Genomic DNA, 26675 nt, shown 5'->3' with positions numbered 1-26675 from the left:
ACCAATCTCTCGCCGACCTCCGCAGGGGCGCTGCTCCGGGACACGACCCTTGGGCGTTCGGAGCCGGCGGCCGGCGGCGGCGGGGACGGCGCGCGGCGCTTCGGAAGCCAGCGAGTGCTGGTGGAGCCGGACGCGGCCTCAGGTAAGCGCCTCCGAGCGCCCGGCATCCCCGCGGTGGGGCCCGGCTCCGCGGGGCCCCCGGCTCCCGACCCAGACGTAGAATCCGGACCCGGGAAAGCGCTCGAATTTCTAAAGATCCCGAGATAAAGCTTGATTTTGAAGTAAGTTTCTGTTGAGTTCAAAGCTAAGGGTCATCTCCAGTCGAGTTGTTTCACCACGACCACCACCAGCCCCCCGCCCCCAGTTCATTATGAAGATAAACATATTTCTGTTTTTAAAGTTTGGGGTATGTGCTCCTTATATAAGCTATTAACTTGGGAAGTGAAAATAATTGGAAGCATCTTGGAATAACATTTTTAACTTTTTGTTAACACTCCCAGGTGGCACAGAACCCAGCAGATATTTTTTAATTACAGCCAGGAGCCACAAGTAAAATCACTCCTACCCACCCCCATCAGAACACCTCTTAAAAGTCTCCAAGGTGGGTAAAAAAAAAGAGGTAGAAAGAGCACTTTTGAAAGAGAAAGCTGTGCTTTCTCCACCAGAGAGCCGTTCAGAGCTGGGTCCTGAGCGGGCTTGGGGGCAGAGACAGACAGATTCGCATTTTAAGACAAGCTGTCTTGTGGCCTCCCACCTCCGAGCCTCCTAAACATTGCCGGCTTATCCTGGTAGGAGGTTGAGTTTGAGGTCAAAGCCAAGCATGGTTCTGTCCTCATTGCCAGACCCAGGTGGCCTTCAGGCATGTTGAGACTTGGAGGAATTAATGGAGTAAAAGTGCTTTATAGAATGTTTTCATTTAAGTGCCAAAGTGCTCTCATGTTGATGTATGGCAGAAACCAACACAATATTGTAAAGCAATTATCCCCCCATTAAAAATAATATTTTTTTAAAAAGCTGATTTTGGATTCTGTTCAACATTCAAGAAGCATTTATTTTGTACCCACCCCATGCCAAGGGTGTGATTATTTACCTGGTGATATCCAAGTCCATCTGTTCACCTTTGGCCTCTACCTTTTCCCCAAACTCTTAGATATTGTTTCACTAAACAACAAAGATCCAGAGTCAGCTTCAGAAACTTAGCTCCACACCACGTTTGGGGAGCTCACTTCTGAAAGTTCTGATTGATTCTTCTGCTGTAGGATGACTTTTCTGAAGCCCCTAGGGTCTGCCCTTGGGCCAGGCAGTGGGAACAGACGGCCTCACCCAGGCCAGTAGCCGCACTGTACACAGAGGCAGGCCCTTCACTCCTGCTTTTCCTGTTGCTGGCAGAGTGAATGTATAAACGGAGAGTTTTAAGAACATCCGGCCCCTGATATTCTTACTCTTGATCCTTAAACAAGTGTGAACCAGAACCCTCAACTGGAGTTCCTCCTCACACGTCTAGTTCTTAGAGTTGCTCACTTACAATAAGACTGTCTGCTCCCATGAGGATGTCAGACTTGGTATCTGGGAGAAAATTGGACTGATATCATCGTGAGCTCTTCATTTGTTTTGAACATTGATTTATTTGGAGTTGGAGGCATTGTTTGTGAGGGAAAAAAACGTGTCATGTAGGTTGTCTAAAAGTAAAATGCATTTAAACCCCCCAAAAAAAGATCAACAAAAATGTGTATGTGAGTGCTCCCAGCAGCATTACTCTCAATAGCCAAAAGGTGGAACTAACTCATGTATCCACTGGCCGGTGAATGGATAAGCAGAACGTGCTGTACACAGACCATGGAAAGTTATTTGACCTTGAGAAGGAATGAACCACTGACACCTGCAACTTCATGGATGAACCTTGAAAACATTCAATGAAAGCAGGCAGACAAAAGGTCACATATTTTCTATGATTCCGCTTCCATAAAGTGTCCACAGTTGGCAAGTCCTTAGGAACAAGAAGATCAGTGATTAGTGATCCCTGGGTCAGAAAGATCCTTGGAGGAGGGCATGGCAACCCATTCCAGTATTCTTGCCTGAAGAATCCTATGGACAGAGGAGCCTGGAGGGCTTTGGTCCGTAGGGTCTCAAAGAGCCAGACACACCTAAAGTGACTTAGTACACACGCACAGGGGCTGGGATGGAAGGAATGATAACTGCCGATGTATACAGGGTTCCCTTTATTATAAGATACGTGAATCTCACCTCAATGTAAAAATTCAACAGCTGTATGTCTCCCCATGGCCTTCCCATAGGTGACTGGGGGCACCCTTCTTGTGCTGGCACGAGCTTTGTCCTCTTTGTTTTCAAATTAGGGGTAGCTGTGATGAAGTTCCGGAATCCCCCTGTAAACTCCCTCAGCCTGGAGCTGCTGACGGAGCTGGTCATCAGCCTGGAGAAGCTGGAGAACGACAAGACCTTCCGCGGCGTCATCCTAACTTCCGTGAGTGCTCCTCAGCTCCCCACAAGGCCCCAAGCTCAGAAAGCCCTCCACACACATCACAGGCTGGAGAAAACCCAGGCGGCCCAAGTGCAGGTGTGATCGCAGGCCTTCCAGGGGTCATAGTCCTGGGTGTGACTTGAAGGAGCCAGGATGTGGGCAGCTGGTTCGCCCGCAGGCAGCTGATGCCTCTGTCCCTGGCCGCCTCCCAGGCCCACGCAATTGTGGGGCCAGGCCCCGGGGCAGGCCTTGGTGCTCCATACCCGGGCCTGGATGTAGGTGAGAGTGGGTTCCTTTGGGCAGGGGTGACCTTCACAAAGTCTGGACCCTGTGCGGACTTGGTTTTCAGCAGCTTCCTGGCACCCAGGCTGGCCCCCAAGACTGTGCTTGTTCCAAGAGCAGTGCTCCCCATCCTTCTGCAGGCAGGTCCTAGAGCCGAGGTCTCAGAGGGCAGGCTTTTTCCTTCTGAATCCTCCTTGGACCAAACAGTCTTAGTCGCAGGTTTACATCAGTAGGCAGACAACAGCGCACCAGACAAAACGCAGCATAAATCATATGCCTGACAAAGGCTATGAGAAAATGAAAACCTCCTGGCAGAAGACTTTTTATGCCTTGCAGCATCCAAGAGAACAAGCTAGAGAGCCAGTTTTCATTTCCTTGCCCACACTGAATGGCAAGGATTAGTAGATAATTATCTGTGGAAGTCAATGGCTTGTTGACATATTTTCTTGGTGTTGGTTTCTACCTGGAAGGAGGTGTTAACTTCATATGTGACAAAAAGTATTGGCAGTTGCACAAACCACTCCTTTTCTGCTCAACATTCAGAAAACTAAGATCATGGTATCCAGTCCCATCATTCATGGCAAATAGATGGGGGAAAAATGGAAACAGTGAGAGACTTTATTTTGGGGGGCTCCAAAATCACTGCAGATGGTGACTGCAGCCATGAAATTAAAAGACACTTGCTCCTTGGAAGAAAAGCTATGACCAACCTAGACAGCATATTAAAAAGCAGAGACATCACTTTGCCAACAAAAGTCCGTCTGGTCAAAGCTATGGTTTTTCCAGTAGTTGTGTATGGATGTGAGAGTTGGACCATAAAGAAAGCTGAGTGCCGAAGAACTGCTGCTTTTGAACTGTGGTGTTGGAGAAGATTCTTGAGAGTCCCTTGGACAGCAAGGAGATCAAACCAGTCAGTACTAAAGGAAATCAGTCCTGATTATTCATTGGAAGGATTGATGCTGAAGATGAAACTCCAATACTTTGACTACCTCATGTGAAGACTTGACTCATTGGAAAAGACCCTGATGCTGGGAGGGATTGGGGATAGGAGAAGGGGACGACAGAGGATGAGATGGCTGGATGGCATCACTGACTCGATGCACGTGAATTTGGGTGAACTCTGGGAGTTGGTGATGGACAGGGAAGCCTGGGGTGCTGCAATTCATGAGGTTGCAAAGAGTCGGACACGACTGAGTGACTGAACTGAATCAACCCTTATCAGGTACAATCTTGGCCAGGTAATCTAGCCTCATTTAGGGTTTTGCTTCTATGAGATGTAAATCTCAGCCCCAAGTCCTCTTTCTTAAAAAGTACGATAAAAGTCTCCTTTCTTTCCAGATAGCTGTGTGGGCATGTAAAAGAAGGAAGGCATATTTTGAGTTTGTACATATGTTTATAATTCTTCCCTCACAGTTTTTCTCCATCCCCCCAACTTATATAAAAGCCAGGCAGTGTTAGAATACAGTTTAAGTTTTTCCCTTTTCAGCCCATCTGTTTTTTTAGATTTCCAGTTTTTAAGGATACAGTCCAGAGGTGTTTCTTCTGGCTTAGAAGAGGATCCTCCCACGTTGAAAAACCTTCAGCCGAGAGCGCTCCTAGAAATGAGGTCCCGGGTCCCAGAAGCATTTCCCCAGGAGGCTTTTGTCAGAAGGGGTTCGAGGGTCCTCCAAATGCCTTCTCACCTTCTGGGGTTTGGAGTGTCCTCTGCTTTCCTGTCGATTCCTAGCCAGCCATCTCTGGTCATCGGTCCCTCGCATGAGGGGTTCCCCAGAGGGGCCCTCCCAGCCAGTGCCAGTGTGCCGCCAGGTCTCTCCGGAGGGGGGTCTGCTGTCTCTGACGTTCATGCCTTATGATGTATGTAAGAGTGTCCATGCTGTGGGGGTGACCTGCTTGAGATTGTGCATGTGAAAAGGCAGAGGAACCAGAGATCAAATTGCCAACATCCGCTGGATCATTGAAAAAGCAAGAGTTCCAGAAAAACATCTATTTCTGCTTTCTTGACTATGCCCAAGCCTTTGACTGTGTGGATCACAATAAACTGTGGAAAATTCTTCAAGAGATGGGAATACCAGACCACCTGACCTGCCTCTTGAGAAACCTATGTGCAAGTCAGGAAGCAACAGTTAGAACTGGACATGGAACAACAGACTGGTTCCAGATAGGAAAAGGAGTATGTCAAGGCTGTATATTGTCACACTGCTTATTTAACTTATATGCAGAGTACATCATGAGAAACGCTGGGCTGGAGGAAGCACAAGCTGGAATCAAGATTGCCGGGAGAAATATCAATAACCTCAGGTATGCAGATGACACCACCCTTATGGCAGAAAGTGAAGAGGCACTAAAAAGCCTTTTGATGAAAGTGAAAGAGGAGAATGAAAAAGTTGGCTTAAAGCTCAACATTCAGAAAACAAAGATCACAGCATCTCGTCCCATCACTTCATGGGAAATAGACGGGGAAACAGTGGAAACAGTGTCAGACTTTATTTTGGGGGGCTCCAAAATCACTGCAGATGATGGTTGCAGCCATGAAATTAAAAGACACTTACTCCTTGGAAGGAAAGTTATGGCCAACCTAGATAGCATATTGAAAAGCAGAGACATTACTTTGCCAACAAAGGTCTGTCTAGTCAAGGCTATGGTTTTTCCTGTTGTCATGTATGGACATGAGAGTTGGACTGTGAAGAATGCTGAGCGCTGAAGAATTGATGCTTTTGAACTGTGGTGTTGGAGAAGACTCTTGAGAGTCCCTTGGACTGCAAGGAGGTGCAACCAGTCCATTCTGAAGGAGATCGGTCTTGGGTGTTCATTGGAAAGACTGATGCTAAAGCTGAAACTCCAATACTTTGGCCACCTCATGTGAAGAGTTGACTCATTGGAAAAGACTCTGATGCTGGGAGGGATTGGGGGCAGGAGGAGAAGGGGATGACAGAGGATGAGATGGCTGGGTGGCATCACTAACTCTATGGACATGAGTTTGAGTGAACTCTGGGAGTTGGTGATGGAGAGGGAGGCCTGGCGTGCTGTGATTCGTGGGGTCGCAAAGACTCAGATACAACTGAGTGACTGAACTGAACTGAAAGCCTAGGAAGTGGGCTGCTTGGAAGTGGCCAGCCCAGTAGGTACTCACAGTGTCTGGGCTGCCGGGGCCTGGAGGGAAGGAGATTCTGGAGGAACTGGAGCTGGGCGCAGTGGGAAATATCATGGGGCCAGGACCTGAGGGCCTCGAGCTGGGAGTGTTCCCACGGGGTTTTTGGACGTAGAGTAAGGGGAGAGACTGGACAGCGGAAGCACCCCAAGCCCCCTCCCCATCTGTTACGGTGGTCGCGATAAAACTGGGGAGAGCCCGATGGTCCCATCTGAGACCAGCAACAGTGAGTTTGGACATTGTTTCCCACTGAACCCAGTTAGCTTTGGATCTTTCTTTGGGGACGTCAGTTTCAAAGTTACCTGGACGTCAAAAGAACTGTAATTTCAATTTGATATTTGGAAAGTCCACCCAAAATCTCACAATGTTTTAGATAGAATAGATAGATAGAATCGTAGGTTGATAGAATCAAGGTCACTGTGAAACAATTATTTCTTGATCTAAGGTGGAAAACAAAAAGATTTCAAAGGTCATTACAGATCACTTAAAGGCACAGAAACTCACAATCTGATGACAAACACAGCATTCCAGGAAAACTTTTTTCTCTTATGAGAGACAGAAACCAAATCATGTCTTGCATCAGCCTGCTCTGAATGAAACCCATTTACCCAATTAAATTGATTTCAACCTTGGAAAGTCCTGACCACATAAAAACTCTCTTCCGGAGACCTTCTGCAACTTTCATTAGCCATACTTTGTCCCTTGCTCTTTCCATTGAGAAATAACCAGCTTTAGGACAGAATCATTCTTTTTACTTTACTAACAAACAAAATGTATCTCTGCTCCTCATACACCCTTCTGAAAACACACACCCAACTTTCCTTAAGCTGCCATGAAGGGCCTTCTGCACTGGCATTCTGTAGGTTGGCAGAGGCCATCTCAAGGTAGCACCAAACGGCTTCTTTTCTCTTTCACAAGAAGACAAAAGTAGGTCAGCTTACACATGCTTAGCCAGCAGTGTTCTCATTGTTTCATCTTATTTGAAATGGTCCTTGAACCCAATGAATTCCTTTCATTTTACTTAGTTTTAGTTTTTAAGTTACCAACATTGGGAGGGACTGCTTTAGATGGATGCTTTCAACACAAAACTATTCCTCTAGAGTTTACCAAAAAGCTCTAACCCCACTTATATTTACTTAAAAATTTAATCATGTCGGGTTGTTTCCCTGGTGACAAATTTTATAACAGGAACAGTATGCACTTCCTTTCAGTAACCCTGCTGCTGCTGCTACTGCTGTCACTTCAGTCGTGTCTGACTCTGTGTGACCCCATAGACGGCAGCCCACCAGGCTCCCCCGTCCCTGGGATTCTCCAGGCAAGAACACTGGAGTGGGGTGCCATTGCCTTCTGCAGTGCATGAAAGTGGAAAGTGAAAAGTGAAAGGGAAGTCGCTCAGTTGTGTCCGACTCTTCGTGACCCCATGGACAGCAGCCTACCAGGCTCCTCTGTCCATGGGATTTTCCAGGCAAGAGTACTGGAGTGGGGTGCCATCGCCTTCTCCATCAGTAACCCTAGGTACAATGAAACTGTTATACTTAATGTGGGTGACTCTAAAGTACAGGTCTGTGTTAATTAAACCCACAGGCTTAAGCCAGCACTAATACCAGATATTAATTAAATATTGACTATTTTCCCAGATCACAGGAGCCCAAAATGTATTCTGATGAGCCTCTTCTATGTTTCTGAGAATATATAAGGGCTCAATTGCCTTTAAGCTAATTGAAGACAGCCCATTTACAAGTTAATTTTTACATAAAGACAGAGCCAGAGGCCTCATAGTTTTCCCACGTGAATTTAAAATGCCTTCCCCGCCCCGCCCCCCCAGCCCCGGCTTTTTTCCTTCATTCTGAGGGACTACAGATGAATCAGGTAGTTCCTGAGCACGCAGTCAGAGCAGTTCCATTGCAGAGGCAGAGGAGGAGAAACGAAAGCTCCTTTCTTTCTGTTCTTTAAAATCCCACCAAGTAACCCAAGGTTGGAGTCTCAAGCAGTGTTTGAGATATACAATACAAGGGCTGCCAATGACAAAAACTTACAGACACGGGCAAGTTTTCCAGATTAAAAAAGGATGGGAGTGCAGGTATGAGGATCAAGGGAGAGGTAAAACGGGAGGGACAGAAGACTGAAAAAGAGAGAACAGGGACCTTCCAGCCGCTGCCCGACGTGAGGACTGAGCCTGTCACTCTTGCGACTCTCTGGGCAGGGATGGCCCGCTAGGCCAGGGTCTGCACGGGTGAGGCTAGACTCTCCGGCCTCTGCCGGCCCCAGGTCGAGGTGCACCGTGGGCGGCCAGAGGTCTCGCCAGCCGAGAGGAGTGAGGCTGTGTCTGCCCGGCATGCACCCTCTAAAGGAGAGGACGGAGAAGAGAAGCAGAGAAACAGCAGGAGAGGGAAAAAGACGAGGAGGCGGGGACAGTGTTGCCTAGATGAGGGACCTGAGCCCCCCGGGTCAGGAAGGCAGGGTTCAGGTGGCCACTTGCTGCCCACCAGGAAGCTGCATTCAGGGGCCCCAGAGGTGCCCAGATCCCCTCCTCAGAAAGGGATGAGCCACACACTGGGGGCCATAAACCTGATACCAACCAGGGTTCTTGGCCTTGCTCATCCCATAGAAATTGACTAGAGGCCCGACAAGAAATTCAGGTAAGGCTTTTATTAGGGCCCCTGCTGCAGTGGGGTCGGGGGAGGGAGCGAGAACAGACAGCAGGTTCCCTTGCTTGCTCGCTCCTGACCTCGACCCTCTGCAGAAGAATCACTGAGGTCTGAAGTCACGGAAACAGGCCAGCCCCCATGCCTTCTGTCTGGCAGAAGTCGCCCCGGCTGGCATCGATGCAGTTGCTTCGCTCGCATCCAGAATAGAATTCTTTGCCTTTGCTTCCCTCCAGTGCCAGGACCATGGGCCACACCGTCAGCCCATCCACTTCGGTGCTGATAACGTGTGTTGAATTTGGGGGGCGGCAGGGAGGAGGAGCCAGGGGCTCGCAGTGGGAAGAGGTTAAGGAGGAAGGCTGGAAAGCTAGACGGCCATCCTGCCACATCCTTGGAGCAGGGCGGCTCACCACCACCCCCCAAGATTCTGGCAGGTGACGGCCCAGCTTCCCATCCCCAGGGGTGCTTTTTAGAGGCAAGAGTGGCACACGTGCCACGCAAACAAGGCCAGCCTGCAGGTGCCATGCACACACGGGCACCGTGTATATGAGAGGCTTGGGGCGCGTTTACGCCTGCCTTGTGTTTGGCTGCAGTCAGTTTGTATGAGGATGTAGGGGATGTCGAGTGTGGCTGGCCCTCCTCATGGACACTGGGGGCAGGGGGCGGGGCTGTCATCTGCAGCGGCCCGTGGCGACCGTAGCCAGCTCTGCTTAGCGATCAGCAACCTCACAGCAGCCTCGGGCGCCAGACATGCTCCAGCGAGTGCTTGCGGGAAACCCAGGCGTGGGGTCCCCTCCTGCCCCGGCCTACATTCTTCACTGAGTGCCCAGAACCTGGTGTCCACACTGGGAGCACTGGTCCCCTCTGTCTTGGTCTGCACCCCCACCCCAGCCTTCAGTGTCATGAGTTATGGCCCGTGGCGGAGGAGAGGGGTGTCTTCTTGACCGCTCGCCGCTCCCTCCTTCTCTGGCGGGTCTGTGGTTTGCTGGCCCTTTGGGGTTAGCCAGAACGCTGTCCTCTCTGATGTCAGGAGCCTCCCCGACCTCTGACTCCTTTGCCTGGGCCATGCGCATGGGTACACAGAGCCCGCATTTTATGTCCCTGGGGAGCACCTGGCCCTGCTGCCTGCCCATCCTGTTTGAAGCTGGAAGGGGAAGAATATGGCAGGATGCAGAGGGGACAGGCCAGGGGGTCCCAGCTGAGTCCCCGGAGCCCCCAGCTCAGGGCGTCTGGGGGCAGCATCCTGCTGCTGAGCGTGACCTCAGCTCCTCTGGCCCTCGAGTGCCTGTACACTCCCTGGGCCCCCAGGGCGGACTCTGATGGTGCCCCCGCCCCCCCAGGACTGCCCCAGGGTCTTCTCCGCCGGCCTCGACCTGACGGAGATATGTGGGAGGAACCCAGCTCACTACGCCGAGTACTGGAAGGCTGTGCAGGAGCTGTGGCTGCGGACGTACCTGTCCAGCCTGGTGCTGGTTGCCGCCATCAACGTGCGTGTTCCTCCTGGGGGGCCACCTGGGTTGCTGACTGGGCCAGCCCTTGGGGTGGGTGGACGTGGCCCTCCCTTAGAAAGCCCTCAGGGAGGAAGGGGGCAGTCAGGGAGGCTTGCCGTTACAGACCAAGTGAGAAGAGGGGGTCACATGGTGGTGTTGAGTGTGGGGACAGGAGCCAGGGCCCATGGTCACCTCTGGGGAGCATCGCTTTGGCCTAACCTAAGGCAAGGGTGGGGTGGAGGCCAGGGCCCTGAGCCGGCTAGAGAGAAGGGGCTGGGCAGCTGGCCACCTCCTCGTGGACAGTGAGTGCGAGAGACGAGGACAGTGGTGGCCCCGGGCCATCTGGGGCAGGAGTGAGGTGACAGCCCAAGCCAGATGTGCATTTGGCGTCTGAGAGATCGGACAAGAGCAGAGAGGAGAAGCCGCTCGCAGCCCCAACGTGAGCCTGAGGGAAGAGGGGTGTACGGGCTGATGGGTGAGCAAGTCCTGCTGCGCACACCCCCAGACGGGGTTGGTGCAGCACGGGGAGGGTGAGGGAAGGGGGCTGGAGGCACCTAAGAGCTCACCACCGCTGGGAGTGTGCACGGGGGCCGCTCAGAGGTCTGGCTCTCCCTGCAGGGAGCCTGCCCCGCGGGGGGCTGTATCATCCCCCTCGCCTGTGACTGCCGGGTCCTGGCTGACAACCCCAAGTACCACATAGGGTTGAATGAGACCCTGCTGGGCATCACCGCCCCCTTCTGGTAAGGCCAGGGGCCAGGCCCACCACCCCCACCCCCTGGCCGGGAACCCCAAGCCCCCACTCCGAGTCGGGTGTCTGTTTCCAGGCTCAAAGACACATATGTGAACACCATCGGGCACCGTGCCTCAGAGCAGGCCCTGCAGCTGGGGTCACTCTTCCCGCCGGCAGAGGCCCTCCAGGTGGGCCTGGTGGACCAGGTGGTGCCAGAGGACCAAGTGCTGAGCACAGCACTCTCAGTGATGGCCCAGTGGCTGGCCGTCCCAGGTGAGGTGCGGGTGGGGGTGCCCGTTGGCTGACAGAGCCCCCTCCTCTCTCAGCCTGAGGCTCCTCGTAAGCCCAGGAGTTCTCAAGCCATACACAGATGAGCCGCTCACAGTAGCAGACTGACTTTGTGTCCTGAGGCTGGTATAACAAGTGACAAGATGGGGAACTGAGGGGTGAGGGCGCTTAGGTGCTTAAAACAAGAGAAATGCATTCTCGCACAGTCTGGAGGCCAGAGTCTAAAATCAGGGTGTGAGCAGGGTCTTGCTCCCTGCAGAGGCCCTGGGGAGGCGCCTTCCTGCCTCTTTCATCTTCAGGGGCTCCATAGACTCCTGGGCTGAGGCTGCATCACTCCAGCCTCTGTCTGTGTCTTCACACACCTTCTCCTCTACATGTTTCTATATCTCAGACCTCCCGTTCCTTCTAAGGACACCCATCCCTGGAGTCAGGCAGCGGTTATGGTGGTTTAGTCGCTAAGTCGTGCCTGACTCTGCAACTCCACAGACCGTAGCCCACACAGCTCCTCTGTCCATGGGATTTCCCAGTCAAGAATACTGGAGTGGGTTGCCATTTTCTTCTCCAGGGGGTCTTCCTAGGTCTCCTAGGGTCCTGCATTGTGGGCGGATTCTTTACCAACTGAGCAAAGGGCCCGCCCTAAATCCAAGATGATCTCATCTTAGTTACCTCTGCAAAAACCTTTTTCCTAATCAGGCTACTTACACATGCCTTTCCAGGGTCCACTATTCAACCCACTACACAGACAACTGGAAACAGCTCTTAGGTTCCACATCTGGCAATAAGAGTGCTTATGTCAGTGACAGTAGAAACCAGGGGTCACCTGTCTGTAAAGGGCCAGGGAGATGTCCGGCTTTGCTGGTCACACAGTCACTGCCATAACCACAGCACCGGAATGAGGGCTGTGGGTGTGTGAACTAGGAAGTATATCTAGTGTTACTGGAACACCACGCCACTGAATTCTGAATTTCAGGTGATTTTTACATGTCACAAAATACTAGCCTTTAAAATGTTTTTCCCACCATACATAAAAAGGCAACCACCGTTCTTAGCTCTTGAGCTTTGGGGGGCCAGGTTTGCTGATGCCCGAATACCACACAGCCAGCCGTTAATAATGACATGGTAAAGAATAGTTAGCGACATAGAAGATATTCCTGAAGATATAGCTGAGGGAAAATAACGGGCTGACAAGGCAGTTTTCACAGGATCATCCTGTACGTTTTTAAAAGCAGTCGGCAGACAGCAGGGGACGGGTGGTTTTCCTTTTCTTCCCTTTGCTCCCTTGAGTTTTTTGCTGGCGTTTCGGCTGGAACCATCTGGGGCAGCTCGGCAATACTGCTGCCCCGGCGCAGAGCCCAGGTCCTCACAGGGGGGCCCCATCTTCTTCAGATCATGCGCGCCAGCTGACCAAGAATATGATGCGAAAGGCCACCGCAGACCGCCTGCTGAGGCAGCGCGACGCCGACGTCCAGAACTTTGTCAGCTTCATCTGCAGAGACTCCATCCAGAAGTCGCTGCAGGTGTACTTGGAGAAGCTCCGACAGAGGAAAGGCTGAGGGCAGGGCTGCCTGCCGGGGTTTTGGCCGAACCCACCCTTCTGGGCACTGTGGTTCTAGAGGACTTAAGTCCGGTCTTTGCCCATTTAAAATTACTTCCAGCTCTTTGTTTGGCCCATCTCCCTAGAAGGCCCTGATCCTCACAGCCATAGTCCCAAGACCTGCTGCCACTCCCAAGTGCCCTTTGTGCCTGGAGGGTAGGCAGGGGCACAGCTGGCAAGCAGTGTCTTAACGGGATAATAAACTGGCAGGTGGGCCCCTCCTGGACCTTGGCAACATCACCAATGAGCATGCGTGCTGTTTTTTCCCAGAGCAGAATAAAGCCCTCTAGTTTCCCGTTCCTCGCTGGTGGGACGCCTGATTGCTAGAGGCATAAGGCCAGGTAGCTGGTGCTGATGAGCCCCACGAGAGAAGGAAATGGGAAAAGACCTTGGGCCACCATGTTTGTTTGGATGGAAAACCTGTACAAATTTCTGAGAAACTGGGTAACTTGGAGAGGAAGAAGGGAGGCATTTTACATTGCAAGTGTCCTAAATGTTATTTCAGAAAGATGTAACAAGAAACGGTTGTCCAAACTCTTTTGAAACAAAAGTTTTACTCTCCAGTATAATTCAGGCCAATTAAATCTTGCCAAAGGTGAGATGCTTCAAAAACCAGCAGCCTCATCAAGTCCCTGTCAGTTACACTGTGTACCCCAGTCTGCTTGTCCCCCACTCTTGGGATGGGCTTACCCCAAGTGCAGGCCTCCCTGGCGAGCCTCTGCCCAGCGAAGGGCTCCTGAGGAGGAAGCTACCAGGAAGGCACTTTTGAAGGGGTTGTACCAGTGAGTTGCTGGGGTTCTATGGGCAGGACCCTAACCCAGCCTGCCTGCTCACCAGTGAGGGGGCATTCCACAAGTCCCAGGGCCGCCAACCAGGTGGGGGCAGGGGGACAACCTTCCTGACCTCCCCCTGCCAACTGCAGTGCTGGGTGGAACAGGACCCTCGTACCCACAAGTGCTGCTAGAGGCCTGCAGACCTGGGAACCAGGGCTGGAGGAGGGTCACTGAGGATTGGGAGGTTGACCTTGCATATTCACACGACATGTGTGAGCACTTACCCCATGTGCACTCAGTTCAGGTGCTTGGAAGCACTTAGTTTACACAGGCACTGTTTTCTGGAGCCAGCCAGGTCTGGAAGTGGTCGGTTCCCAGCAGAAAAATGTGGTGTGGGCAGGCCAGGCTGTCCTTGTTCCCTAGGTGGGCTGGGACCAGGGATCTGCTGGGTGGCAGGACAAAGATCTGTGTCCCAGAAGTCCTGAGCCCTAGGAAGGGACCTGGAGGAGTCAGAGCCCACATGTGTGTGGGGCCCTGGCTGAGGGTGTGCCGTTTATCGAGCTCAGCTGCGTGCCCAGCATGCTGGAAGATGTTTCTCATAACCTTATGAGGTAGGTGGTGGCAGCCCATTTCACAGATAGGGAAATGGGCTCTGAGTGGTCCCATCACTTGTCCAGGCCCAGCTGCCTCTGCCCTGCAGCCTCGCTGGGGGTTGGCTGGCCACGCTGGAGGAGATCTGTGGGGCTTGCTCCTTGTGGCCAGAGTCTGCAGGCAGTATGCCCCAGCCAGGCCCCAGGGCTGTCAGTGGGACTTGAGGGTCACCTCCACAGGAAAATGGTCACTGATGGTCAGGGCCTGGAGGGAGAAGGGGCCAAGCCTGAGACCCTGCTGAGCAGCCAGTCCCTCAAGCACCACCCCGGAAAACTGCCCCCCATCCAGGAAGGGGTCCACTGGGTGTCCAAACAAACCACTGCATCTGGGGGGAGGTGTTGACGTATACGCCAGGTGTGGCCTGTGGGTGGGCTGGGAGCACAGTCTCAGGACCCCACTCCAGGGACGAAAGAGCTTCCTGCACTGCCACCCTAGGTTTGTTCCATTTGGCCAGACCTGAACCTCTAAGGGCCTTTTCTAGAAACTCTAGTGCAAGGAGGGGAGTGCCTGATGCCTTGAGGTTGGGATCCAGGTCCAGCACTGCCCTCGCCCCCGGCCCCGCCCCGGCCCCGGCCCCAGCACTTGCCTGAGTCTGGTCCAGGCCGAATTCCTCCTGGAAGTCGTGCACGGTGGCTGACTGATGCTTCAGGCTCTTGCGCAGGCGGGAGCCACAGACCACGATGCGGTCGTAAGCGCAGTCCGAGTTGCCCACCGTGGTGTCGGCACTGTCCGGGATGAGCCACTTGAAGACCTCGCTGCTGCGCAGGCGGATGGCCGGCCAGTCCTCCGCCCTCACGTATTTGCAGTCGGCGTTGAAGTCGCCCAGAAACAGGATGTCCTGCGGGGCACGGCGGGAGCCGGGTCTGAGACTCTGTGGCCAACCCAGGAGCACGACTCCCTCCTGGGTGGGGTCGTGGGGGCGAGGCGGGGCCTTGCGGACGCGGGGCGCTTACGTCGGTGCCCCACTTGTCGATCACGTCCAGGTACACGTCGTAGAGCGCGTCGATCTCGGCCACGGCGTGGTGCGGAGCTGCGTGCAGCGGAATCAACACAAACTCCTTGGCGGCTGCAGGAGGAGCTGGGTGTCAGGGGCCAGCGGCGGGGCAGGGGCGGGGGCGGCAGCGGGGGCGGGGCCTCACCGGAGCCGGGTGCCGAGAACTTGACCACGAACGGCTCCCGGCTGAAGGCTTCCTCGGCATCCGGGTACTGGTACGTGTCCACGACCGACACCGTGTCCTTCCTGGGGGCAGGGGGCAAAGGACGGGTGGGCGACGTGAGGGGGACCCCCGCTCCGCACGCCCCGCGGCCCCTCCCCTCACCTGTAGACAAACAGGTACATTTCCTTATACTGGTCCCGACCCAGGGGCTCACTGCTCACGAAGCTGTACTCGTGCTTGGACACGCTGCGGAGATATGGGCCGGGTCTGGGGTCAAGGCATCGCTCCGAGACCTGGGGTCTGGGCCGGGGCTTCCCACACTGGGCCCTGCCCGCCGCACCTGTTGATCTGCTCTATGAGAGCGGACACGGCGCTCAAGTCGGGGTCTCGCACCTCCTGCACGAGCATGACGTCATAGCCAGCCAGGATCTGGGGGAGGAGCCAGCAGGTGCGGGGTCAGGCGCCCCGCAGATCAGCCCGAGGAGCCCAGCCGCGACCCCGCCCCAGGCCCCCAGCCTCACTTGCGCGATGACGCTGCCGCAGCCTGGGTCCGACACTTTGCTGTCTCCGAAGCTCTGGATGTTGAAAGCTCCTATGCGCAGTGCCTGGGCTCTGGCAGCCTCCAACGCCCAGAGCGCGGCCAGTAAGGTCAGGGGCCCGCCCATGGGCGGTCTTAGAGGGACAGACACGGCCGGGTGTGAGCGCGGACCTGGAGTGGGACACACCAGCCCACTCTTCATCTTGTCCCTGTGAGCCGGGGCAGGCAGGTTCTGCTGCCTACAGTCCACCGGCCGGAAGGCATCTCCACCAGGTGCTGCTTTCCAGGTCTCCCCAGGGTGCTGCTGGGCTCACAGCCTTGTCCGTTCTCCTCCTCCATGGGGAAACTGAGGCCCAGATATTGGGAGTCCATTCCCATCCAGCCCCCGCTCAGCACTCCCACACTGCACTCACCTGAGGGGTGTGGATAGACTCAGGATCTGCGTCCCAGTAGAGGTCTGAGGTTCAGGCTAGGGGTGTGTCTGTGGCATGAGACAGACTTCAAGGGCTGGTGCAACAGCAGCGCTGGTGCCCCGGCTCCAGGAGTATTTGTAGCCCTGGCCCAGGGAGGGGCCAGACTGCCTGCGACCCACCCCCTCCATGAAGCTGGTGGCTGTACTCCTGGTTCTCACCTCTCATTCTACAGAAGACTGCCCCCCCCCCACACAGGGGGAGGTAGGGACAGGGAGGCAGGACATCCACCCTGAGACTGATCTGGGGCCCCCACATCAGAACAGGGGCTTAGATGGCTCTGCCAGCCCAAGAGCTGCATCGGGACTGGAAAAGAGGGCCAGCCATGCCCATAGTCCAGGGCTTGCTCTTGTCCCCACCCCTGAGAAACTAGGTCACCCAGAATCTCCCTCAAGCTGCATCCCCGCAGGGAAACTAAGGCCACCCAATCAGGAAAGACCAGCCCTGTTTACAGCCCAGCATCTTCTGCTGCTTCTCCAAGTCATCACTTCAGGGACAAAGCCAAGACTCCTGGCTCTCCCCGCCTCATTCCCCAGCCCCGGGGTCGGAAGCTGGCAAGCAGCATCCCCACCCACCCACTTTGACGGGCCACAGGAAATGGGGGTCACAGCTCCAGCTGAGCAGGGCAGAGGCAAGAGGCTGCCTGTCCACATGCCAATGACACCCACACATCGCCAAGGTGCCGCCAGCCCTGTGGGAACCCTGGGTGGACTGGCCAGGCACCAGAGCCTTGAGGGTGGCCTGGGCAGGCAGGGACTGCCCTGGGGGGAACTGCCAGACACCAGCCCCTGAGGCTGCTAATGCCACAACATCACAAGCGGTGGATTTTCACATTTTATTGTAAAGCAACCAAAAACTCTATTTACACTCCCGTATCGCCTCTCAAAGTCTGAGTTCTAAGCCCCTCTTGCCTGTACTCAGCCAGGCAAGTACAGGCAGGGAACCCAAGGTCCTCAGCTCCTGCCCCAGACCGGCCCGCCAGCCCCTGCAGGTGCCCGTGCTTAGACAATGACCGTCTGCACCTCAAGCTGGCCCTCCGGGGAGGCGATAACTAGCTCGCCAGCATGCTCCAGGATCTCAATGTCCTCCGACGAAACCATGGTCACAGTGGCCTGCTCGGTGCCACTGGTGCCCGAGCGGGCCGTGAGCACAGTGCCCTCGCTGATGGCCGAGGCCAGCGTCATGGCCACCTGCTCCGTCAGGCTCTCGGGGGTGGCGATGGTGATGGTATCAGCCGTGGCCGCTTCCGGGCCCAGCCGCGCCTCCTGGTCCACGGTCACGTTCTGCACGATGATCTGGTGCCCAGCGCTGGCCTGGTGCACTATCTGCTGCACCACCTTCATGATGTGGCTGTCCACCTGTGGCGGCCCATGGCTCAGCCCGAGTCCGATGAGCGTGCCAGGCTGCCCCTCCGCCCGTCCCCCAGCCCCTCACCTCCGTCTGGGTGCCCTCGATGATCTCTGTGGCTTCGCTGGTCTCTGCATCATCTGCGGTGGCCTGGATGGGGGTCAGAGGTCAGCCCTGCCCTCCCCAGGCCTCACCCCAGCCCGGCGGGCCCCCGCCCACCTCAATGATGTACTCCTGCGTGTCGGCTACCACGGACGAGAACTCAACCAACACAGTGTGCGGGTCGTCGGTCAGGACGGCGGCGGCCGCAGTGGGGCTCTCCTCGGACACCAGCAGCTCCTCCACCTCTAGCAGGCAGCCCCCTGTGGCGGGGAATTCAGTCAGTGCTGGTTGTGGGCATCCCCCCGCACCGCGCCTGCCAGCTCCCGGCCCTACCTTTGGTCCGCAGGTGCCGGTTGAGAGTGCCGTGCTCGGCGAAGCCGCGGCCACACTTGTAGCACTTGAAAGGCTTCTCGCCCGTGTGGTGCCGCACGTGCCGCACCAGCGAGCCCTTCTCCCGGAAGCCGCGGCTGCAGAACGGGCACACATGCGGCTTCTCCTCCAGGTGCGTCCGAAAGTGCACCTGCTGGGCATTCTGTGGAGACCGCCCCCCATCAGGGCCGGCCTGGCCTCGTCTCAGCCAGCCCCCTCCAAGGGCCCAGGCCAGGGCGAGGGGGCAGGGAACTGGGGACAGAGCGGGCTCAGGGAGTGGGCAGCCATAGGCAGGGGTCCAGGACCCACCTTGGTCTTGTAGCGCTTGCCACACTCAGGACAGGGATAGGGCCGCTCATCTGAGTGGACGCGCCGGTGGCCACGGACGTGGGCGATGGTCTTGTAGAGCTTCCCACAGTCGCCGCAGCGGAAGCGGCGCTCATGCACGTGGACCTCCTGGTGCTTCTTGAGCAGGTAGGCCTTGGGGAAGGCCTTGCCACACTGCGGGCAGGTGAAGGGCCTCGGCCCTGCGGCCATGCTCCACGTCAGGCTGGGACCATCACCCGAGGGCCCCACCCTAACCACTGGCCATCCTGCACCCGCAGCTGTCCAGGACAGTCACCCCGCCACCCACCTGCATGGCCTCTTTTGTGGGCCTCCAAGGTGGCTGCCGTTGGGAAGGTCTCACTGCACTGAGGGCACGGGTGGGTCCTGGGCACAGACAAGGCCTCGCCAGCCACCTGCTGGGGGACCAGAGCACCCCTCCAGCACCCATGGCTGCACCCCATCAGCAGGGCCGGAGCCACACTGAGGCACCCCCACCCTGGGAGATGGTAAGCAGTTCAGGGCACGAGTCACTGCACACGGTGAGGAGCTTCCCACCGCCAGGACGGCCAGGGAGCCGGCAGTGGCCGGGCTAGCATGTGACTTGGCACCCCAGGTCCAGCCCCCCTAGAAGGAGCCCACCGTGGGGCAGGGACCTACTGTCTCCGCCTGCTCCACCTCTAGCAGCGGCAGTTCCGAGGCGTCTCCTGGAGACTGGGGATTGGACACGGTGGGGGTGGCTGGCCCCAAGGCCCCCTCCTCCCTGGGGGCCCGCTCGAGGACAATGCCGGAGTTCTGCATGGCTTGGTGCAGAAGGTTCTCTCGGCCACCCTCGCTGGAGCAGGGAAGCTCCTGGGGGCCGGTGGGCTGCAGGGGAGGCAGAGGGAGGGGGCTGGCCAGGCAGTCCAGCACTCGGCACTGCCTGCCAGCTCCAGGGCCCCATGCACACCTGGCGCCTTCACTTGGGAAGGCTCCCTGCACCTGCCCTGGCTCCCAGCCCACTCCCCCTGACCCCTCCCTGCCACAACCTTGGTCTCTCATCTCCCTTCCCCTGCAACCAGGCCGAGTGCCAGGAAGGCAGGCCCAGGTCAGTCCCATTCCTAGCGGAGCTGGTGCCCAGAACAGGGCCCAGACTGAGCAGACAAGGGCTGCCCCTGACCTGCCCCCACCTCCGGGGCGAGGGCCTTCATGCCCAGGGGAAGCTCTTGCATCTGGACGTGGACTTCATGGATGACGGTGCCCTTGGCATCTGTTACCAGATGAATCACCGGCGACGTCTCCATGGGCTCACCTGCCAACGACGACGGGGTGACAGCCCCCACAGTGGAGGCACCAGACCCTTTAAGGCAGAATCAAGAGAGCCCATGAGGACACATGGAGCAGCGTGTACCGAGAGCAACCAGGGCCGGCCGTGGAGGCCCCCACGCTGACCTGCAGGTACGTCCTCTTTGCCGACGACCATATCTTTGCTCATGCTGAAGCGGATTTTCTCTGTACACGGGGTGAGAGACTTCAGGTGCCGGGTCAGTGCCCCCGACTCCCGGAAGCTCTTCCCACACTTGGCACACTTATAGGGGCGCTCGTCTGCGGAGAGAGCGGTGTCAGCCCCGGCCTCACACCTCCAGGAATCAGGGGCCACAAAGCCCAGGAGCCGAGCCCCCAGGGCCAGGGGCAGCGAGCTGAGGCCAGCTCACCTGTGTGCCTCCGGTGGTGCCGGATGAGCGAGCCTTTGGTCCGGAAGGAGGCCCCACACAGTTTGCATTCGTGGTCCTTGCGGCTGCTGTGTGTGACCATGTGGGCCTTGAGGATACTGCCCTGTGCGGGAGGGGTGGCAAGGCTCAGGCACCGCTCAGAGAGGGAGGGGCCGGAGGCCCGGCTCCCCACCGGCACCCGCAGCCCCGGGGCCTCACCGTCTTGAACGTCTTGTGGCAAAGCATGCACACGTAGCGGCCATCCTTGTTCACCAGCAGTTTGACCTGGGCCTGCTCGCCCTCCGCAGCGAGCCCGGGCCCCCGCTGGCTAGGGCTGCCTGGGCCCTCGGCCACCTCGCTGTCCCCCGGCTCCGCCTCTGAGGCCACGATGACCTCTTTGATGTGTCCGCCTCCTGAGGAGAGGGAGAGTGGCCTGAGCCCCAGGATCCAGCCGCCCTCGGATGGAGCCTGAGGACCCTGCTGGGGTCAGGGGGGGTCGTCTCAACTGACTCCAGCCCAGCACACGTCACCTGCTTGGCCAGACGGGATGGCAGGAAGGGATGCTCAGACTCCATGGGGGCAGCCCAGAAGAGCTCCAGGCCTCTGGAACACAGTTAGCCAGGATGTGAACACAGATGCCCTGCCCCCAGCAAAGAGGCACCCAGGACAAGACATGCACAGGCTTCCTGCTGTCCCCAAGAGCAGCCGAGTGCCGGTGCAGAGGCAGTGGACAGGCCAGCCTGCCTCCCTGGCTCCTGCTAACGTGAAGAGGAAACACTCCTGAGACTGCCCACCAGCATGGGTTTCGAGGGAGGCGGGCCAGGGACCCGCCTGGAGAGTGATCACTCTGGACACGCCTGGGACAGTCAGGGTGAGGAAGCTGGGCCTTTGCAGCTGGGCCTTTGCAGCTCTTGTGGGTGTTGAAGAAATGTGACAATGTTCAAAACTAAGCTGTAAACATACTTCACCATTTCTGCTCAGGAAGATGACGTGTAGAAAACGGCTATGAAGCCGCTTCTTGGAAACCATCTCACTCAGGCCGGCGTCGTGTTTTGACAAGCCATTCTTCCAAAACAGAATGGAAGCTCCGTGACTCAGAAACAATTAGGGCATTGGGTACTCCTGCGGGGCTGACAGCCTCCCTCCACCCCAGAAGCGAGTTCCTAAAAGAACAGGGCCTTCCGCCAGGCTCAGACCTGAGTCTGAGTGTCACACAGCAGACGGAAGGGTTGGAGAAGGGCAATCGTGGTTGCCCCAGGGCCAGAGATGAAAAGCAAGTTTGGTCCCAAGGAAGAGGCAGGGGACCTGGAGTGAGTATCCGAAACCTGTGTGGTCCTCCTTAAACCGTGCGCCGGTCGCGCGAGGGCTGGGAACCATCGTGGGATGATGCCAGCAGCTGGCGCTTCAGGACTCTGGCCTGGGCTCCAGATCATTGATCCAGGGGGACATCTGCGCCACCCAGGACATCTGCAGAAGGGAAACTCCCGGGGGCAAGAGAGGCACAGGGTGCCCAGAGAGGAGCCCCTGGAGCGTAGGGTGGGCCAGCTGGAGGCTGGGTGGCAGGCAGGGCGGCAGGCAGGGCCTCCAGGATGCCAGAGCCTGGAGGTGCTACCTGAATCTAGGGCATGCGTTTCCCCACATGACACCCTCCCACCCAGAAACCAAATGCCACATCAGGGCTGGAGCACAGCCCTGCCCCACATGTCCACACTCCTGTCCTGGAGGAGCGGCAGGCAACCGTCCTCGTCCACAGGAATGTTGGGGGAAAGGCGGCGTGGAGACAGGGACAGGCCCCACAGCCTCCCTGGAGAGAGGGAGGCTGCCTGTTCTGAGGTCCCCGTCCCCTAGGCCACCTCCACCCTTCCTCCTGCCCCAGCTGGTCCCCAGGGCCTCCCAAGGCCAAGTTCTCCTTATCACCCAAACCTTCCTGTCCAGCTACCGACTCGCATACCTTCCACAGCCCCTGCCCATTCCCTTCCCCACCTCTAGTGGCATCAGGCCAACCCAGCCTCTCTGCTGCCACGCTCACACCCAGCCACCGGGCCCCTCAGGCTGCCCTTTGAATGGCCCAGTGGCATGCTCCCTGTCCCCTGTAAAGGAGCATGTGACCCCATCCAGACCTCCCAGTGGCTCCTCCCCTCCTGCACATCAATGAGACACTTCAGCTTTAAAAAAGCCATCAAAGAGTGTGGCTTGGCGTTGCACGCTCTTAAAAGCCATGTGGGAATCAGGGTGGGAACTGCTGGAGGGAGGAAGTGCCAGGGAGGTGACGGCCAGGGTCAGGCAGCAGGTTGGGGCTGAGCCAGGGCGCCCACGCGCACCCCAGCCTGACCCTCCAGAGCTGACGGTGGGTGGGGAGCAGGCACCAGGGCCGGGGTGAGGGCTGGCAGAAAAGTGGGGAAGATTCTGGAAGGACCAGGGCAGAGAGTCTGGGGACACAGCAGGGGAGAGCAGCCAGCTCGTGGTCTGTGCACAAAGCGAAGCTGCCCCAAGGCCCAGCATTCCCTCGGGGCTGCCAGTCTCTGGCTCCCCTTTCCGGGCAGGGCGGGGCCTGGTGCGCAATGCTTGCTCCTCCGGCAGGCCCTACCCTGGGAAGGCGTACACAGGGCCCCAGCCCCTCCTCAGCCAGGCCCGCTCCCGGGACGACAGACGGGCGTGGGCAGCAGAGGTCCCAGCCCTGCCCACAGACGACTACTGGATCAGTGCTGAGAAAGCCGTGCGTGGACAGCCACGGTGGGGCCAGACCGGCTTACCAACTATGTCAGGTGAGTGGTTGATATCTCCTGCGAGTGCGGCCGCCTCCACCACAATGTGGGCCACGGTGATGGGCTCCTCTGAGCCGGCCGCTCCTGGCGCCACCTACCATGGGGTGGAGGGATGGAGGAGACCCGTCTTCAGGGCTCTAGGGCTCAGGTGTGCGTCCACCTGGGGGCTCACATCTCCCCTGCAGAGCACTGCTCCCAGTCTACTCCCAGCCTGAACCCCTCACCCCGGGTGCAGAGGTCAGCCCCATCACTCCAATGCCTCCGGCCAACGAGGGCTCCACGCGAAGCCCTGAGCAGCCCGGGAAGGACTCCAGGATGAAGTGACCAGAAGCTCCAGCAGAGCCTCTACAGAGAGGAAAGGAGGACCCCCACCCACCGGCCCAGCCAGTAGGTCAGGAGAAAGGGCCCCCAGGGGAAAGGGGCTGGGGACCCTCCCGAAGAAGAAGACACCCCAGGGAAGGGTAGGAAAGACCACAGGGCAGAGCAAGACGACTCTGGGCCCTGTCCTCAGGCCCTCCCAGGGTGACCGGAGGCACCGACTTCTCTCGGAGTCTCCTCGCCCACTCCTGTAGGCTTAGGATGTCAAAAGCGCCCAGCCCACGAGGGTGCCATGGACTTCGTAAGACTGTGTGCACAGCTCCGGTACACACGGCGTGCAAACAAAGGTGGCCGTTTTTACGACAGAGCCACGCTTCGTTTGTGGGATCCCCAGAAACCACATGTATAGGCCAGGAGGGCAGACAGAAGGACAAAAGCCATCGTGATGTCCCTGAGTCAGGATGGGCCTCAAGGAAGGAGACCGCAGGCCCCAAGGTGCGGGCTCCACACAGAGGCTGCTGAGCAGGCCAGTATCCCGGGCCGACCAGGGGAGCCCAGAGCACCCCCAACCCACAACCGGATGCCACCCTCTGCCCGCCCTCATGTCACAGGGACCCAGCTGCATGGTTGTGTCCTGCCACGCCACCACCTCCTCATCCTGCTCTCAGATGAGGGGCAGGGACATGTTAGCACACCTGTGTGCGATGGCGGGGGGGGCTCACCTCCCGACCCAGCAGCGCAGCCGCCGGGGTGGCGGGCAGGGCCTCCTGAGGCGCCCGCTGGCAGGCCTTCTGAAGCTTGTGCTGAACGAAGTTCTCCAGGGCAGTGAACTCTGCCTGGCAGCGGCCGCATCTGTGCACGTCGTCCTCATCTGCAAGGTGCCCACGGTCAGGGGGACTGGCGGGGGCTCCAGTCCTAGGCACACCCATCCAGGGGTGGCATTAGAACCAGGGGCCCGCCCCAGGGAGAGCCGCATGTGGGAGGAGGCAGCCCTGACCATCCACTTGGGCATCAGGGTCCAAAGCCCCTACTTCAGAGAGGAGGGCAGAGAGGCCCAGGAGCAGCTGGGAAGCAGGGGGATTCAGCCATGCTGGTTTGGGAACGGGGGAGGACCCGGGGTTCACATGTGCCCTCGGGCACTTCAGCAGCCGTGTCTGGGTCTGTTTCGTCATCTGTAAAATGGGCCGACTTGGTGTGTGTGCAGCTCCAGCTGAGAGGCCAGCACCCGGTTAACACGGGACAGGTGAGGCGCCCTGACTCACACCCACTCTTTTCTCACTCTGACCTGACGCTTCACTGGTTACAAGAGGGCAACACCTCCCTACCCTGGTGAAGACGCCTAGGGGGGGCTTCCCAGAGGGGTTCCACACTCCAGGGGCTCCACTGCCCCTGAGCCCCTCACCATTGAGGCTGACCAGCCAGTCCCCGCCCCAGGTTCTGCAGGAGGACTTCTGGCTCACTGAGTTCCCTACAGTGTGCCAGGCACCTCCCTGGGGATATCACCCAATCCGACCAGCACCCTGAAGAAATGGAAATGACTATTCCCACTCCAGAAAAACAACTTGAGATCAAGGCTACCCTGCTGGTGAGTGTTGGGGCCAGAACCTAAACTTGAAGGTCTACCCCAGACACCCTGCTGTTTGCACCACGGGATGGGAGATGTTCCTTCTGCTTTTCTAAGAGTCTGTCCGTTCCCACCGCCTCATGTGCAATGCCACTTCAAGGTCAAACCCAGGCTGGAGCACAGAAGGAGCCCAGATGATGCCTACTGGATTAATGAACAAAGGGCCAAACCACAGCTGAGACTTGCCCACAGAAGGCCACCTGGCAAGGGCGGTCACCCCTCAGATGGCACACAGTCACCGGCCAAGCACTGAGGTGCCTCCACCCTCCTAATCCTCCCAGCCCACTCACCGAGTCTGACTCGGCACCAGCGTGTTGCCATTAAAGGCATCCTCACCACAGAGGGGAACACTCCCAGCCCTGTAACCCTGAAAGAAAGCCCTGGGCAAGCCCAGCAGGGCACAGCAACCTCCAAAGAGTCCCCTTGGTAGGTGGTACTGCCCCTAAGCAAGCTGGAGTAAGAAGGAGCAAGGAAAGATGTACTGAGAATACAAACCCTGTGGGAACAAAGACCACCATCCCAGTATCACCAGCCAACCCCTGCCTGCCTGGCCCAGTCTAGAGTCTCCTGGGACAGGCTCAAAGGGCAGAGACCAGAATTCTGGCTCCAAAAGTCATCAGCGCCCCTGTGAATGCAGCCCTCAAGGGTCCCCAGAACTGCTCTTAGAGAGGCACGTGCATGCTCTCCTTTGAGTCTCACAACCATCCTACCAGAGACAGAGCCCCAGAAGTTAAGGGAGTGTGTTGAGGGGTCACACAATCCTGGCATCCAAATAATACGTGGTATTAAATAACTGGGTGACCTGGTCACTTTCACATTTTTGAAGCTCAATTTTCCTCATCCACGAAATGGGAATAACAACAATAACAATAATGGCATCTAGGGCTGGCTTGAGAATGAAAAAGGCTGAGGCAGGATGAGTGCTCCATACATTATCGTCAACACCGGTGTCTCCATTCTGTAAGCGGAAATGGAGGCTCAGAGAGGTATGTGGTCACCTGCGCAAGATCAAACAGCTAGAACGTGGCAGGTCTGGGGCTGGGCGGCCTGCACCTTTGCAGCACTGGGCTCTGCCACCTCCCTGTGGGTGCGGGAGAGACCCGAGGCCCCGCCCACCCGGAGCCTCAGCCACACCCCGGCCAGGGCCCTGGTGGCCTGTCAGGTGAGGTGGGAGGGGGTGCAGAGGAGGGCCGGGCCCTGTCTAGACGCGGAGAGAGCGGGGCCGGCAGGCGGTGGAGCCTATTACCAAAGTCTCCACGGACAGCCCGTGTGGCTTGGACATCAGTGAGTATCCGCGGTGGGCGCTGGAGCCCACACCGGTGGTGATCGGAGCCCCGCAGGGTGAGGCCCGAGGGCCTGAGGAAACCAGAGGGCTCGTGGAAATCTCTGAGGCGTCCCGCGGAGACCCACGAGGTCTGCAAGGAAGCTGGCCCGGGAGGGTGTGTCGCGCCCGCAGCTCAGGCCGTCGGGGCCTCCACCAGCCAGGCTGAGCCGCCCCCACCCCGGCCGCGCCCGGCCCCGTGCGGCCCTGTTACCTTCCTCGCTGAAGGGCGCCGGGAGGCCGAGAAAGCCATCAGGGGCCAAGGCCGCCGCCGCCGCGACCCCGCCCTCGCCCGCTTCCCGCCCGGCTTCGGCCCGGGCTTCTGCCGTATGCGCGGCCGTCACCCGCACTGCCATCGCGCCCTCCATGTCGCAACGCGCCGCAGGAAGATGGCGGATTTACGACCGTGTCGTCATAACAACGAGCCGCGCCAAGGCGAGCGAGGGAGAAGAGAGTAGGACGACGGGGCGGGACCAGAGTGGGTTTGACGGGCAGGCGGCGGGGCGCCTTGCGAGGGTGTGGCCTGGAGGCGCAGAGGTGGGACCAAGCGCTGAGACAGAATATCGGGC

The 26675-nt window shown here is 57.5% G+C and overlaps 3 protein-coding genes across 5 annotated transcripts in view; 1 reads left to right on the top strand and 2 right to left on the bottom strand.

Moving 5' to 3' along the window:
- Window positions 1-12956, top strand: part of ECI1 (enoyl-CoA delta isomerase 1) — a 13507-nt gene extending 551 nt beyond the window's left edge. The window contains exons 2-7 of the mRNA XM_040254394.1: window positions 26-142; window positions 2355-2482; window positions 9895-10041; window positions 10663-10784; window positions 10869-11047; window positions 12449-12956. Coding sequence (XP_040110328.1) covers window positions 26-142; window positions 2355-2482; window positions 9895-10041; window positions 10663-10784; window positions 10869-11047; window positions 12449-12615 — 860 coding nt within the window. The 3' untranslated portion in view covers window positions 12616-12956. The remainder of the gene's footprint in view (window positions 1-25; window positions 143-2354; window positions 2483-9894; window positions 10042-10662; window positions 10785-10868; window positions 11048-12448) is intronic.
- Window positions 12957-13190: 234 nt separating this feature from the next.
- On the bottom strand, window positions 13191-16998 carry DNASE1L2 (deoxyribonuclease 1 like 2). Of its 2 annotated transcripts, XM_040254415.1 has the most exons (8): window positions 16189-16998; window positions 15759-15946; window positions 15578-15666; window positions 15400-15483; window positions 15220-15320; window positions 15034-15146; window positions 14667-14918; window positions 13191-14284 (listed from the first exon to the last, which is right to left on the bottom strand). In XM_040254415.1, exons 2-8 carry the CDS (start codon window positions 15900-15902, stop codon window positions 14231-14233), a joined length of 837 nt encoding a protein of 278 aa, XP_040110349.1. In that variant the 5' UTR covers window positions 15903-15946; window positions 16189-16998; the 3' UTR covers window positions 13191-14230. The 2 variants fall into 2 exon arrangements, with proteins under 2 accessions (XP_040110349.1, XP_040110341.1); XM_040254407.1 differs by having other exon boundaries at window positions 15759-16998.
- Window positions 16999-17066: 68 nt separating this feature from the next.
- E4F1 (E4F transcription factor 1) lies at window positions 17067-26533 on the bottom strand. 2 transcript variants are annotated; one of them, XM_040254343.1, is made up of 14 exons: window positions 26321-26533; window positions 23884-24032; window positions 22832-22937; window positions 20298-20491; window positions 20082-20202; window positions 19819-19971; window positions 19557-19726; window positions 19048-19254; window positions 18698-18803; window positions 18373-18590; window positions 18028-18226; window positions 17812-17954; window positions 17680-17742; window positions 17067-17603 (listed from the first exon to the last, which is right to left on the bottom strand). In XM_040254343.1, exons 1-14 carry the CDS (start codon window positions 26472-26474, stop codon window positions 17247-17249), a joined length of 2340 nt encoding a protein of 779 aa, XP_040110277.1. In that variant the 5' UTR covers window positions 26475-26533; the 3' UTR covers window positions 17067-17246. The 2 variants fall into 2 exon arrangements, with proteins under 2 accessions (XP_040110277.1, XP_040110266.1); XM_040254332.1 differs by having other exon boundaries at window positions 18698-18806; window positions 26321-26531.
- Window positions 26534-26675: the final 142 nt, after the last annotated feature.

This window comes from Oryx dammah, unplaced genomic scaffold (assembly GCF_014754425.2).
Source record: "Oryx dammah isolate SB20612 unplaced genomic scaffold, SCBI_Odam_1.1 HiC_scaffold_2, whole genome shotgun sequence".
NCBI classification, from domain to species: Eukaryota; Metazoa; Chordata; class Mammalia; order Artiodactyla; family Bovidae; genus Oryx; species Oryx dammah.
This window is presented reverse-complemented; position numbering and strand designations above follow the sequence as displayed.